At 39.3% G+C, this 16,501-nt stretch overlaps 1 protein-coding gene across 5 annotated transcripts in view; it reads right to left on the minus strand.

Moving 5' to 3' along the window:
- Positions 1-16,501, minus strand: part of SLC9A6 (solute carrier family 9 member A6) — a 50,793-nt gene that overhangs the window by 3,675 nt on the left and 30,617 nt on the right. For 4 of the 5 annotated variants that reach the window (XR_013992980.1, XR_013992981.1, XM_081043615.1 and 1 more), the window contains 4 exons: positions 16,210-16,363; positions 10,828-10,858; positions 8,474-8,553; positions 2,980-3,085 (listed from right to left, as the gene is read on the minus strand). Coding sequence is in view for 3 of the 5 variants with exons in the window: in XM_081043615.1 (XP_080899741.1) it covers positions 2,980-3,085; positions 8,474-8,553; positions 10,828-10,858; positions 16,210-16,363 (371 nt within the window). In the remaining 2 variants the exon portion in view is untranslated. Of the gene's footprint in view, positions 1-2,979; positions 3,086-8,473; positions 8,554-10,827; positions 10,859-12,041; positions 12,132-16,209; positions 16,364-16,501 lie in introns of all 5 variants that reach the window. The other variant, XM_081043613.1, reaches the window with a different exon arrangement.

Consider the following 16,501-nt stretch of genomic DNA (forward strand, 5'->3'; position numbering starts at 1 on the left):
CGCCACCCGGCCGGCCCCAAAATGTGTACACATTTGTTTGGCACCCTCTGTATATTGAACCCTCAACTGCATACTTGTCTCCCAGCTTGATAAGCTTTGGTTCTAATGGAAACTTTATGGCCGAAAGAGTATAATTAAAGTTCTACAAAAGGGAAATAAGTCAAGAATATGTAGTGCCATTTTGGTAAAAAAAAAAAAAATGTATGTGTGCATAGAAAAGTCTGGAAGGGTATTCAACTAAATGATGATAGCTGTGCGTGACAGGATTGCTACTGATTTTTATTTTCTTTATGTTTCTGTACTATCTGAAATTTCATTATAATAAATACATATTATTTTTAAAAATCAGAGTCATTTTTTAATGTAAAGAGTGATAATGAGTCTAAACACTCATGCTGACCGAGCAAAAACAGTCTGTGACGACACTACTTGAGGGAAGTAGAGCTGATAGAAACATCTTACATCCAGCTCTCCAACCCTATGTATGTTTGAAAATTTTACATTTATCCAAGAGACTCAAACACACCGCGAAGACCGTTAGATAAAAATAACAAAAACATAATTTGTTGTTGCTAGAAATTTGCTTAAATACTCAAAGACATGAAAATTGAAAACCAAACCCATAACCACCAACCAGTCATAAGCCCTTCCTGCCCAAACTAGTTAGAACACTAAGTGTAACTAGTATCTGTCACTTGATTCATCAATACTCACAACAAAGCTCTGTGGCACCTTCACACGTCAGCAGGGGCTCTTTAGCACCTTCTCATGTCTTTATTAAGTTTGAGGTTTGGGGCAACAGCTATCAAATTTTTAAATGCATATGGCCTTTTCACCCAGCAATTTAACCTTTAAAATCTATTCTATACACCTTTATATACTTGAGTAAATTTATATGCACAAGGATATTCACCATAAACACTGTTTGCAAAACCAAAAAAGCAAACAGCTTAAAGGTCTATCCATAGGAGACTGATGATGAAATTACTCTCGGTGTAGCCATACAGCGGGCCACTATGAAGTCACAAATAAAGAGAAGGTAATGCATCTCGTGTACTCATAGAAAGGTATCCATGATGTATCATTAAGCAAAAAAAAGCAAGCAGCGGGACAATACACTGATTATGATCTCATTTGTGTAAAACAATAATAAACAGCTGTAAATACCCATATAAGTCAGTGACCATAAAATGTATCAGGAAGTAGCCACAATAAACCCTTAATAAAGACTGCCTCTGGGGGATGCAGGTGGGAGAAGGAGGGCAACTTTTATCTCTCACTGTACATTCCATACTGTTTGAATATTTGACCACAGCATATTACTTTTATAACTAAAAAGAGTCGTTAACAACAAAAGTAACATTAAAAATTAAGTTTTAAGGTTGTCGTGAGTTACACTGTGTCCCTGCAAAAGACCTTGAAATCCTAACCCCCAGTACCTACGAATGTTAACGTCAGGTCCTTAGCATGGGCCCTGATCCAATATGACTGACTGCTGGGGTCCTTATAAAAAAGGGGAAATTTGTATGTACACACACCCACACACAGAGAACACCATGTGAAGATGAAGACAGAGATCTGTGTGGTGCATCTATAAGCCAAGGAATGCCACAGCTTGCGAGCAAACCAGCAGGAGCCAGGAGAGGAGCATGAAACAGGTTGTCCCTCACAGACCTCAGAAGGAACCAACACTGCCCACACCTTGACCTCAGACTTCCAGCCTCCAGAACTGTGAGACAATCAATTTCTGTTGTTAAACCATTCAGTTGTGCTACTTTATTACAGCAGCACTAGGATACTAATACAATGATGTATTTTGCTTTATTCCACAGGACACACGATCCTTGTGGAACTCTTCTGGCTTTTTGTGATGGCCAAGTGGGTCTCTGGAATCCAAGGGCCAAGCCTCACTGACTTACCAACAGAGCCGGCTGACCCCTCTGCACAGAGCCACGTGGGCTAACAGGGCAGAGGGAACAGAGAATGTGCTTGGGGGGAAGAGGGTGGGCGATGAGGGAGGGGGAGACAACATGGGTGTTCCCCTTACCCCACCAGCACAATCTGTCGCAAATGCGCATGAGTCATGTAACACACAGCTGTAGGGGACTCCTCCCTGACCCAGATGCCATCCCTAGTAAGTCTACTCTTCCCCACACCTTCTGTGTGGGGTCTGCACTAACACAGCACAGAGAAGGTCGTAGGGAACTGGGGGGTGCAGGCCTACACTGCTCCCCCACAGCCTCACCTCTCTACTCAAGGTGTTGCATCAGAGTAGTCAAAACTGGTGGGTTTTCTTATCATGGGCACTGTCTTTGATGCCAGATGACTTCTGAAGGGCTGAGTCAGAAGCAAAAGTTTTTTAAAAAGAACTTGAAAAATAAAATGTTCGTATTTTAAAATAAAAGCTGGTTAGCATTTGTCATTCCTGTCTTTGTTGCAATACTTGCTGAATCACCAATCATATCTTGGTAGCTAAGAAAAAACTGTGGCATGTAGATTCCATCTAGATATGCTCACGCCTCCCAGCAATGTGGAACAAAGGTAGATAAACCTTTCCTAATATCCAAAGATGGAAAGTATGAAATAAAAGACCATCTGATTAATAAATTGTTTTATTAATCCTCTCAATATGACTGTGACAATCCTAATTTGTAGATTAAAACATACACATTTAGTACTGAGCTCAGGCACATACTGCAAATCAATGAAAACCAGCATGGAAACAGAAAGAAAAAAAAATCACCAACAGCAAGATGAGGTACTATTCTAGATCTATTTTCAAACGATGTTTCAAAGGCTATGATTTATAGATTTCAGTGTATTTTCTGGCTGAGCAAAACATGGATTTTATACCTTAAAGGCAAGCAAAACAAAACAAAACAAAACAAAACAAAACAAAAAACAAAACGAGCAACCCAGCCACAGAGCAGATAAATTCAACCTAATCAAGAACTCAGGTTTTGGATAAAAGCCACTTACTTCATAAGCCTGGGGGCTGGTTAGGCATCTCGCAATGGGTCCACAGCAGGCAGGCAGTGTTGTTGTAAGAGGAGGCCCACTGTGTGTGAGCAGAGGCTTCAGATAGCTGTGCTGGTTAAGGAAGAGCTCCGTTCCTTTCTTCATAAAAATTTAAAAGAACAACTCGTTTGACACAGCGTATCACAGTGTATCAACCATTTCAGAGGACAGCAAAGGGCTTTCACGGATGTCATCTCATTTCATTACCACATTATGTCCGTGAGCTAGCACGGGGAGATTTATTACCTCTATTTCACAAGTATGGAAACTGAGGCTCAGAGAGGTCCATGATCTGCCTAAAGTCACACAATTAAGTAAATGAAGGACCAATACGCAACCCCAGATTGGTTTGATTCTAAATCCTGTGCCCTTTCCACCACGCCATGTTGCCTTTCTGGCTTCACTGAAACCAAAAAGACAAAATCTCTCTCAATTTAGCACTGAAGGAGATACGAAGAAAATAAAGAATAATTAACAGTCAGAAAAGAGATGAAATATTCCAGTAGTATACAATACACTAATAAATGGTTTGAATCATTTATTGTGGATTTAGCTGTCCCTTTGCATGAGTTGAAACTTCAGTATTAAAGGAAATTCAATTCTATTTTTTTAAATTATACAATATTTTAATTCTATATAAAACATACACTTGGATAAGCTGGTTTAATTTCCCCAGTAGATAGTTTATAAATATGTTAAACTGATATAAAATACATACTATTTTCACTTTAAAAAGATTGTTTTATTTAATGTTATTTACATTAAATTGAACAGTAATATTTTAATTCATCTGCAGTTGAATATACAACTGTCAATAATTTATGCTGCTGATTATTCAGATTTAATATTTAGTGATTTAAAATTTTTAATAAGGCTTCCAGCCAAGATGACACAGCAGGTAAACGCTGTATTTACCTTCTCTCACAACCACATCAAAATTACAACTAAACTACAGAACAACCATCACTGAGAAATATCTAAAATCTTGCTGAACCGAAGCCCTACAAGTTCAGTATTAAAGGAAATTCAATTCTAAAAACACTGTAAAAAATTGTGTATCACTAGTTCCTCTATCATAGACCCTCATTTCAGTATTTGTTTATTCTCCAAAAACTAAAACTAAAAATAGACGTGATAATATATACAATACTCAGAAGAAACAAAAGAGTGAATCACAAGACAAAGTAAAGAAAGGGAGAAAGACACATATATATTCCTACTTTCTAAAATTACAACCTAAGGTTTTCAATTAAAAATGAGGAAGTCAGAGAAAATAATGAATTCCCGTATTTATAAATTCTAAGTAAAGATTAAACTACTCTACATAAATGCACTTCTGTTACTTTATAAAACATCTGGCCGTCCAAACCAATGAAAACCTGGAATGATAAAGTCCACTGGTGCACTGTGTATAGAAACTACCAGATCTTAGTCTAATGGTACTTAATAGGGTAGTAGCGAGGCTATCAAGTCTTGGTGTTTAACTCTATATGAACAAATTCCTTAAAAACCAAAACTTACCAAAGATTGACAGAAGAAAAAAAAAGAAAATCTGAATGGTCCTATATCTATTAAAGAAATTAAAAACCTTCTTATACTAAACACTTCAGGCCCAGCTGGCTTCACTAGTAAAAATCTCTCCAGCACTTAAGGAAGAAATAACACCAATCCTCCAGAAAATGGAAAAAAGAGAAAAATTCTTCCCTACTCATTTTATAACACCAGCATAATCTTGTTATAGAAACTTGACATTACAAGAAAAAATATCACAAGCCAGTATCGCTCAGGAAAATACACAAAAATTGGGGACACAAAATATTAGCAAATTAAATCCAGTGTCATGTACAAAGAATAACACATCGTGACTAGGTGGGACTTGTTCTAGCAATGCAAGATTGGTTTAACATTCAAATAATCAATGAAAATCAGCACAATAATGTATTACAGGAGAATAAAATAAATACATGATCTCAATTGATACAGAAAAAGTATCTGATAATTATTAAATATCTGTTCATGAGAAAAAAAAGCTCTCAGCAGTCTAGAAATAGAAGGGAATATTCTTAATTTGAAAAGGACATTTCAACAACCTATAGCTAATATCACACTTTATAATGAAATACCGAAAAATGTCCCCCTGAGGTCAGGAATAAGACAAAAATGTCCACCATCATCATTTATATTCTACACTGTAGTGCAGAGGTCCAGCTAGTATAGTAAGACATGAAAAGGAAATACAAGGTATCGGGGAAAGAAAACATTATTATTCACTTGTTTGTATGTACAGAAACCAAAAAGAATCTACAAATTATTAAAAATAATAAGTGAACTTAACAAGATTGCTGGATACAAGGTCAATATCTAAAAATCCAACTGTGTATCTAAAATACAACAAACACATAGGAAATAAAATAAAAAACCATCTGCAATAGCATAAAAATATCAAATACTTCGGGATAGATCTAATGAAAGATGTGCAAAGCTTGTCACCGAAAACATTAATGAGAGAAATTAAAGAAGGTTTAAATAAATGGAGGGAAATATTGTGCTCAAGGACTGGAAGACTCGATGTTGTTAAAATGTCAGTTCTCTCCAAATTCACCTATAGATTTAATACAAACCCAATAAAATTGCCAGTGGATTTATTTTTGTGTGTGTGTGACTATATGGAAAATTGCAAGCTGTTTCTAAAATTTAGATGAAAATTCAATGAGCCAAAAATAGCCAAAGCAATACTTAAGAATAACAAACCTAGAGGATAAAGTACAATAATTAAGAGAGTTTGGTATTGATGTAAAAATAGATAAACAGAAAGGAGTCCAGCAACAGATCCCCACTTATATGGCCTTAGTGATTTACAACCAAAGCTCCTCTGCAATTCAGTGGGTTAAAGATGGTATTTTAAATAAATGGTACTGGGTCAGTTGAATACCCAGATAGAAAAACGCAGATCTTGACCCATACTACACACCATACACAAACTCAAGTATGATAGCTTAGAACAATCACATTTTTAGAAGAAAACAAAAAAATACATTCATGACCTTGGGATATAAAAGATTTCTTAAGACATAAAAAGTACTACCCATAAAAGAAAAAGTCTGATAAAATGAACCTCATTAAAATAAAGAATTTCTGTTCCTCAAAAGACAGGATTAAGAACACACACAAAAAATGAGCTATGGACGGGGAGAAGATATTTATGATACATAGAACCAACAAAGAACCCATTCAGGAATATAGAAAAAAATTCAAATCAGACAAGACAACTCAATAATGGGCAGAAGAACTGAATAGACACACTTTGCAAATGAGGATATTCAAATGGCCAAGGAACATAGGAAAGGATGTTCAACCTCACTGGTTATCACAGAAATGCAAACTAAACCACAGGAGGCATCAAAATGGCTAAAAATTAAAAAGCTGACAGATACGAAGTTTTGGTGGGGATGTGGGACAACTGGAACTCCCTCGGCTTGCTGGTGAAGGTGTAAATTGGTTACAACAACTCTGGAAAACTGGTTGGCAATATTTATGAAAGCTAAATACACACTTGCCCTAAATTCCACTCCTAGGTATCTAACTCAAGAAACGGGTGCCTATGTTTATCAAAAGATACATACTCGTACATGAATGTTTAGTTTTATTTGCAATAGCCAAAAGCTGGAAACAAACCAAGTGTTTATCAACAGTAGATGGTTAAAAAAAAACCCAACCCTGTTGTATATTCATACTATGGAATACTAACTAGCAATGAAAAAGAATGAATTACTGGCACAGGCAACAACACGGATAAATTTTACAATGTTGAGTGAAAGAAGCAAGGCATAAAATAATACATAACATATGACTGCATTTATATGAAGAAAAAAAAAGAGGTAAAACTAATCCATGTTGCTAGAAATGAGAATAGTGGTTGTCCTTTGCGGGTGGACGGGGAAGGCATTACTGACTACAAGGGAACACAGCGTGCTTTCTGGGGTGCTGAAAATGTTGTGTATACTTTACATGCATGGCAGGCACACAGGTGCATACATAGGTCAAGATTCATTAAGCTCTACACTTAAGATTTGTGTGCATTACTGTATTTGAGTTGCATCTCAATTAAAACAAACAATCTAGCTACACGAAGGAACTGTAATCTAGAATGAGGAATGCTTCATTCCACTAGAGCAATAGGTTTTAAAATTACCAGGTCGTAGTACTTAATAGGGTAGTACTGAGTCAAACAAGTCTTGGTGGTTAGTTCGATGAGAATACACAGAAAAAATAAGCTATTATTCTACCCTTTCTCTACATTAGGATCATTTCATTGTTTTGTATATTATACAGAAAATATACAGAACATTTTACGCAGGAAACACTAAACAATTTTTGTTAAATCAGAGGGATGAAAAGTCCCAAGAGAGATGGGAGTGGCTTATACCCAAAATGCTGAAAATGAAGCCAAAAGTAATGACATAATCATTAAGCAATTTTAAAGAGCCAGGATCTCTTTCCCTAATGGGAGTCTTAATACCACAGATATGCTTACATTTTTATTTCCATACAGTAATTTAATTTTGAGTACTGTAAAAAGTGAACGTAAAATTCTATCCAACAGACTACAGTAAGTAGTAGATTCTAATGATAAGTTTCAAGTGCATTTTTCTTAAATATACAATGCTTTGATCAGAAAGGCGAAAGCAGGGGGAAAATGTTGTGGTTGTCCCAAATTTGCTTCAATGGAACATAAACCAGGTTTTGATTCACTTACTGATAAGTCTGAGCCAGAACTCCATGGTACCTTTTACTAGTTCCATTTTCAAATAAGTTAATTTTAATAGTGTTAAAATTTTTTAAAAAAAAGGCATAATTTAAACAGGTTATAGAACATAACATGACCCAAAGTATAGCTATGAAGAAGACTGTTACAAAGAACAATAAAGAAACTGGCAAACAGTGAAACAGGGGCGTTCTGAGTGGAGAGGAGAATCTGCCGGTTTTTGGAAAGGTCAGAGAAAAAAGGCCTATCGCTGACTGTTGTGGCATCTAACATTACGTGCTTTTTCCTAAGGCAGTCTTTCCTCTCTTATTCTAACAAGTACACTGACGAGAACCGACAAATACTTTTTCTAAATTACTAAATTACTAAATTAGCTACAGGACAACAAATATTCAAGTTTGCTCAGTAAATAAACCTATATAGCAAAGAAAGTCTATCATAAGGGCTCCGGAATCCCCTTCACACAGCCAGCTTCTGCAATAACCAATCCCTACTGGTTTCTTGGGTTTTTCAGAGGAATGCATTTGTGTGGGTTTCCTTCAACGACCTTCTCCACTACACTGAAGGGGACAGGGAAGACCAAAGGCAGGTTTTATAGTCTGCTTCAGGAAGGGAATGATCAAAAGAGTCGCTCTACTGAACTGTAATTGTCCATGTCCATACTAACATGTTTTTCTCAGTTAAGGATACTTATGATCAAAGTTGTACCATATCCGGAAGAGCCAGGCACTCTCCGCTTTGGTAGTTCTTCTTTCATTTTCAGGAATACCCTGCAAACAAATAACGAAGAAATCAATACAGACACAAAGATAAAAACACATTTATTTAGAGTCATTTCTTTATTGCATCAGAAATATAACGCTTTATGTATGAGATACTCTCCAACATAGAGAACATTAGAAGTTTAATAGCTTATCCATTGTGGTTTTGGAATAAGAAATTGAAATGTTTTTCTGAACACTTCCATCACGTAGGCTGCTTGCTGATTTGTGAGTTTACTGTCATTTAAAAAAATCAATGTGAGATAATTCACCCCTTAAATGTGAAAGGTTTACACCCACAGTGTGAATTGCACCTTAAGTAGAAAACATCACACTGATAACCCTATCTTGGGGAGTTAGCATGGGTCCCAAAAGTAATGGACGTTTTCAAGTTGCTACTATGTTCTTAGAACACTAGCAAAATGAAAGCAGACACATTCCATGGTAAGCCTGACTGGCTAGGATGTTTGAAAACTAACATAGCAAGCAGGCCTCTTCAAAAACAGCTTCTAAAAACATCAGCTGGGTCCTTATCTGCAATATGGTGCTGTCAGTAGCGGGGCAGTTAGGCACTCTGGTTCATCTGAGCTCTGACATGAACTAGTTAGGCAAGTCCCTTTCCCTCTGTGGGCCTGAATTGCTTCATGCATACAATGTAAGGGTTAAAGGACTTCGAAGGCCCTTTCTAGCATGAATGTTCTATGGTTCCATGATTTTTGAAGAGCACAGAGTTTAGATTCTGTGTTGTGGTTCCTTCCTATCCCTCACAATCCTCGAAATAAATGACAGTTCCTTTCAACATGTACACATAATATAAAAATGTCTGAGAACACTGCATGGCCTTACAAGAGCCGAAAAATACCTGCATTTCCTTTCACATCAGCAGGCCCAGGTTTATGTGTCTGGCTTTTTGAAGATCAATTAATCTATAAATCTCACGATCCCCTCACCACACAAATACCTGCACACCCAACCTCCACACGCTCCATTTTTACTCTACTGTTTCTCTGTGCTTCCCAGTGGACACTCAAAATACTGAGTTCACAATATGACAAACCAAGACACCCACAGGGTTTTCAAGGCAAGGGAAAAACGTTATTTTTTTCTGTATGTCACAGGTGGTACTCTGCAACCTGGCTCTCTCCCTGCTACTCTATTTTCATTTCTCCTCTGTGGTGATAGAGGTGACATAGGTAGCAGGTGGAGACTTATGAGATAGTGATCCAGCATGTGTCTGGTGGGCTGCATGATAACTGTGTTTTTGTTTGGATAGTGAGTGGGCCCTGAGGTGCTATTACCGCCTGGGGAGCTACCCCCAGCAGCGCAGTATCATGGGAATTTAACCAGCCTGGTTTGTTCAGGTATTTCAAGCCCATGGAATTACACTTTAAGGTCTGACCACAAAAGAGGCAAATACTACATCACATACACAACGCATCACTCAACAGCTAAGAAAAATCATATTTAGGAAATGAGCCTGGTGAAGGTTTTCTTGCACCACACCCTGAACACAAATAGACCAGGGCTTCTTTCAGACATGAAACAGAATTGTGTTTTGAAAGAGATGCCTTCCATCTTCAAAAACCTGATTTCTGTGATTTCCCATCTAAAATCTAGGGCAGAGCCATGTATTCAGTGGTGTTCGGAAATCATTAAAAAGTGGATAGAAAATACCAGAAAAGAATGGTTAGTCTAGAGAAGGCAGCGAGTCACACTGCACTCGGTCTCCCAGGTCCAGAGGCAGAGGAAGAAAGTGACACATAGAAGCAGGCAGGGACATGTGGGCCAGGCTGAGCACGGGGCAAGACAGTGCTGTCTCCTGAACAGGCACGGAAGACTGGCTGAGGAGTCCAAGGCTTCCAGGCAGTTCTCAAGGGCAGCTGCTGGTCATCCAATTTGAAAGCTACACAGGAACAGCAGCTGGAGTGGGGCTTACATCAGAGACAAGCCTTCATGCGCAAACCAAAGTGGAAAAAGGCTCCCTGTGCCAGAGAAGTCACTTGAAAACCCAGGAGTGCTTATGGGACTGCTCTCCTCTGTAGCCAAAGACCAGGCTGGCCCACAGATACGAGAGCTGTCATCCCTGATAATGACACGCTGTCTAAAAGTTGGTTTTGTCTCTATTGTGCCATGAGAAAAGCCAGGAATGATGCTAGTTAAAAGCTGATGAAAATAGGACAGGGACCTAAATAATAGTGGCATGAAGTCTACAGCAGACTGTTTTCTTTCCAAACAACTGCACATTCGACAGAAATGCCAGGGACAACACAAATGCATATTTACCAAATGTTCTTGGTCTGAATCAACGCCAACCCTACAGGAGAAACACAAAAGGCAAATGAGATTTTGAAGCCAACAAAAATAAAGTCTATTTACATATGTATATTGTCAGGCAACTACTTTTTTCATTGCAGAAGCTATGGAATGGTTAATGTTTTCTTGCTTCTCTGGTTGTTGACATAAAATTTTGGCTCCTGCCACTTTCCTTAGCAACAGCTTGGAGCCTCAGGCAAGCAGGGTCTACTAATGACTCTCTTCTTGCACCCCCACTTCCCAGTTTCAGAAGAATACCACTTGCTTCTCTAAGTCCACTGTAGGAGGGTCGAGGAAGGCAGCATTGCCCCAGCTACTGAATAAGAACTCCGGGTAGTTCCAAAAACAAGGCTGGCACAATGCAGTTCCAAGAGGGAGTTGTATGTTTTCAGATCCCTCAGCTCTCATGGTAACATTCTGTTGTGATGACTGAAGAGAGGGTCCAATTACAGTTTTGTTTTGTTTTCCCCCCACAGGCTAATGGATAGACATTAGCCTTGGTTCTTCATAATTCTTTTTCATCTGCTTAGAATCCCTGCTTTCCATATCGCAGGGAACAGCTTCATTACGAAAAAGCTCTCTTTGACTCCTCTCTATCTCCTCAACACGAGCACTCACCAACTCTGCTCGTTCTTTCTCTAAGCTCTCTCCGATCCTGTCTCCTTTCCACTCCAACTGCTCAGACTCAGGCCTCGTTCTGACTCACGGGGTCTGTGGCAACTGGATATAAGGTTTGTCAGCTGCCAAGCTCTCCTCTAGATTTAGCTGTCTAAAGCTCAGAGCTCACTGGATTATTCCCTTGACAAAAGCCTCCGAGAGCGGCTTCCCACCGGGAGGGTCAAGTCTCAAGTCCTTTGTGTGGCATTCAAGACTCTCTACAAATCAGCACCTGGCCACTCCAGCTTCCCTTTCCCCTCATTCTATTTTACACACCCTCGGTTAGCCATACCCGACCTACTACTCCTCTCCCAAATCTCTGTCCTCTCCGGAGCCTCCATGCCTTCGCTCATGCTGCTTGGTCCCTGTATCTAAAATGCGCTGCCCCTCATTTTTTTCTACTCCTTTTCGAGTTCCAAATGAACCATCCTATGACCCCTTCAAGCAGAATCATTTTTTTTTCTTTGCGCTTTTATCGCGCTTTCTAGATTCCTCTTTATAATATTAAGCACAGGATAGTTATTTACCTGTCAGTCTCCCCAAATAGACTGTGAGCTCCTTGAGGGTAAAGGCCATGTCTCACTTCTTGTCTGTATCCCCAGAGTCTAGCACAGTACCTGACACACAATAGGTGCTCAAATGTTTATCGATTAAGGTGACTACTACAGACAACACAGAAGAGACAGCATTGTGAGAAGCTGTAGCAGTAGCACCCCAGAGTACGAATAACACCGAAGGGACGAAAATGATACAAGACCTCATCTGGAAGGCAAGTGAATCATGGTCAAGCACTTGAAAACAGACGGCCATGACCAGATTCGGAACTCCAAGACAGGCTTATTTCTTCTTTGTTACAATGGCCAGAAGCTGTTCAGTATCTTCTTAGCCACGTTACACTCTACACCACATTGGTGCATCTAAAGTGACACCTAGTGGTCCTGGAGAGAGCACATCTGTAATGCTCGGAATACTGTTGGAAGCCAATTCAATGCAATGAACACTTAGAGAGCACTTATTATCTGCCAGGCACTGCGCTAGGCACAGGGCACAGACATGGATTAGACACAGCCTCTGCCCTCAAGGGGCTCTCAGCCCAGTGGGGAGGCAGACACGACTGGAGCATTACCCATCCCCACGGGCTTTGCAATCAGGAAGAGCTGGGTTACAATCTGACCACAGCTCCTGTCTAGCTGTGTCAAGTTATGCAGCCCAATGAACCGCGATTTTACCACCTGGGAGATGGGGATAATATCCACCACACAGTGTTGCTGCAAGGATTGAATGAGAAAATGCATCTAAAGATTTTAAGAGCATCTGATACACTGGTAACACGAGTGGTCACTGTTATAACCATATTGTTACAAATCTGATACCCTGTGTTAAGCAAACGGAAGAGGGCAGCAAGGGGTATGCACTTGAGCTGTGTCATTTCTTGGGAGTGAAAGAGAATTCAGGCAGAACAGTAGGAGCAAAGGCTCAGAGACAGAGAAGTGCAAAGTATGTGTGGTAAATGACAGGGAGCCAAATGTGACTGTCACAGACTATGCAAGGATACAGACATAGCTAGCTGGCTGGTTGGCTCTAACTCACTGAGGATCCGTTATCCACACAACAGCTGGAGAGCTGCTTTTACCCTGCAAAACAGATCATATCACTCCCTTGCTTTATAATCCTACAAGATCTCCAGTTGGATTTTCAAATCCAAACTCCTTACCATGTCCTACAAGATCGGAAAGCAGAGGTCCACAAACTACGGCCCACAGGCCACATCGGGTGCACCTCCTTTTTGTGTAAATAAAGTCTTGTTGGAACACAGCCACGCCACCTGAGTTACGTACTATCTGTGGGGCTTTCTCGCTAGAGATGAGTAGTTGAGACAGAGACCATATGGCCTGCAGGGCTTAAAATATTTGCTCTCTGGCCCTTTACAAGGCGCATTTGCTAACCCCTGCCCTGGTAGGATTTTGCCCACCCCGTTTCCTACCTACCCTTCATCACTATATTCTAGATATGTGGGCTTTTTTCCTGTTCGTTAAACAGGCCAAGTCTATTCTTGCCTCAGGGCCTTTGCACTTGCTTTCCCCTCTGCCCGGACTGCTCTTCTTCCTGCTCACTGTTTAACTGGCAATACCCTGTCCTTCAGGTAGACTGAACTTAAATGGAACCTGAGAGAGACCGTTCCTGACCTCTCCTGACCTCTGCCTATGAAATACACTTGGGCCCCACTTACTGTCACAGTACCTTCTTTGTCATCACAGCATTTATTGTCATCTAAGATTGTCGTTTTCATTTATTTACTAGTTTATTGTCTTCTCCCACTAAAGTATAGACTTTTCGAGACCAGGGACCTTTTCTATCTTATTGCTACCATTATACTTCTCTAGAGCAGGGTCTCAACCTTCGCATTACTGACATTTTGGCCCAGATCATTCTCTGTTGTGGGGGGCTGCTCTGGGCACTGCAGTGTTTAGCAGCACCCCTGGCCTCTACCAACTAGATGCCAGTAGCAGCCGCCTTTGATTGTGACAATCAAAAATGCTCCAGACATTGCCAAATGTCCCATGGGGGAAGGGCAAAATCACCCCCAGTTGAGAACCACTAAGTTAGAGCTTAAAACCATGCCTGGCACATGGTTGGTACTCAATCGGTGTTTACCAAATGGATGACTAAAAGGCACATTTGCAATGCTGTGCTAAGAGCTTTACAGACATTAGCTCACTGAATCCTTACAACAACCCTAGAAGGTGGGTACTACCAAACACACATTACAAATGAGGAAACTGAGGCTTAAAAAGAGTAAAGAGCTTGCTTAAGATCACAGAATTATCTGTGTAAGGCAGGAGTAAGAACTCAAAGTCAAGTCTCAGTCTGCATTAATCTTAAATTTTAAGGACTTAATCAGCATCCTCAAAATTGTAGTAGAAAAATTTCAGGGGAGGGAAGAGAAACTTATATTCCAGTCTTTCATGGCAAAAGGGCCGAAATAACCCCAAAGAATAGCAACAAGAATTAACCTAAGACTGTGAGGTAATGTACATAACTAAGTGCCAAACTACACTTACAGGACAGGCAAGATGGGGCCAGAAAGCTTGCAAAGCTGGTGAGGGGGACTCAACTTTATGTGAGTAGAGGGGTTTTGTGGGGTTCTCAGGGGGGAGTAAGAGTGGGTATTTTGTTTGGTTTGTGTGGAGGGCAGTTAGGGCAGAGAACTGATTCTACTTAAACAATGAGACTCTGTTTAAGAGTATTATTTTCCCTAAATCATCTTACATTTAATTTTGTTTTTCTTAGTAGAATAAGGAAGAGTCTTAATTTACAAGCTCTTGAGGAAAGGAAGGAGTTTAATCCTTCCAAAATTTACTACCCTCATTTCTTGATGAGGCTCCTCTGTCCACCATTTAATTATCTATATGACCTTGAGCAACTTAGCAACTTTTTAAGCCTCTATTTCCTCATTTGGAAATGGAGCTATTGTGATTAGATAAACGTGTAAAATGCACTTAGCACAATGCCCAGCACATAGTAGGTGCTCAACAAATGTCTGGTCCTCCCTGAAATAATAATCAGGGTTATACGAACAGTGTTTTGTGTATTTTTGATTATATACAATAACAGCACAGAAACAGTGATAAAGGGATTTGAATAGTAAAAAGAGGAAAAGAGAATAATAACATTCAAAGTGTGATTTAGGGTTGGCCGGTCATTAGAATGTTAAGAGAAAGGCATTACAGGACGAAAAAATGGAGAACAGATTCTATAAAATGTGAAATAGTTGTTTTCTCTAATGAACTCTACATATTTTGAAAGCTCAGTAGCTCTTAAGGTCTATGAAATTTCAGCCAAACACAGAACTAAAATCTACAAACGCCTTAGCAACATAGGCTGCTGTATCCATGGAAACACTGTAGAACTCTTGAGATACAAGGAAGCTTTCCAATTGAATACATTAACTAGTGTGCATTTAAGATGGAGACCTTCCATTCTCTACATTGGATTGGCAGCTTAGAAATCGTGCTGATCACAAAGATGAGAAAGAATGATAATATCTAGCATTGATTAGGGATGGGATAAACAGGACTGTCTCGTGGGCTTCAAATAAAAGAAAAAATTTTGATCCAATCTGGTGATATGGATCAAAAGCCTTAAATACATACATATCCTTTGACCAAGCAATTCCACTTCTAGGAATGCATTGTAAGGAAATAATCAAACAAATGCACATGGGGAATGCATTTACAAATGTTCACATTGTTAATGGTAACAGTAATAGCAAAATCCTCGAATGCTAATAGTGATAGCAAAATCCTAGAAACAATACAAAAGTCCAACGGTAGGGATTTGGTTAAATAAATTATGATACATCCAGCCATTAAAATAATGATTCACATAAATGTCCATGCTATATCATATTTAAAAATCAGTTCACAACAGTGCCTGTAGTGTTGTCCCTTTTTGTTAAAAAAATATATTCAATATACCGCAAGAGATCTGGAATGGCATCCCTCAAAGTGTTAACATTTTTTATTTTCCTTTTGCATATTTTCCATTTTTTCTATACTACATATTATATACTTTTTAAAAGGAAAAAAAATGAAAGATAATAGATTTGTCAAAGCTTAAAACTTTTTCATGATTAAAGAAAAATAACCTGAATTATAATTTAATGTTAAAATGAGGTCTCCGCTCATGACTTACCTTATATGCAAGCACGACAGCATGGCAGTGGTGCCACCCCCAAATACCCACACAGTAAAAAACACAATCAGAAGTGTCGTGCTGAACATCATTTGTCGGGCGTAAGTGGCAGTGTCCCGAATGGCCAAGGCAAATGCCATTGCGCCACGAAGACCTAAAAGGGAACGGAAGAGGTATTTCTTGAGTAACTCATTACCGATGCGAGCTTCGTAAACTCAGAGAAATACAGCACATTCTGAGAACTTAGAAGCATGTGAACAAATACGTAATATACAGAGAGTACCAAAAAATG

This window comes from Rhinolophus hipposideros (genome assembly GCF_964194185.1).
Source record: "Rhinolophus hipposideros genome assembly, chromosome: X".
Classification (NCBI taxonomy): Eukaryota; Metazoa; Chordata; class Mammalia; order Chiroptera; family Rhinolophidae; genus Rhinolophus; species Rhinolophus hipposideros.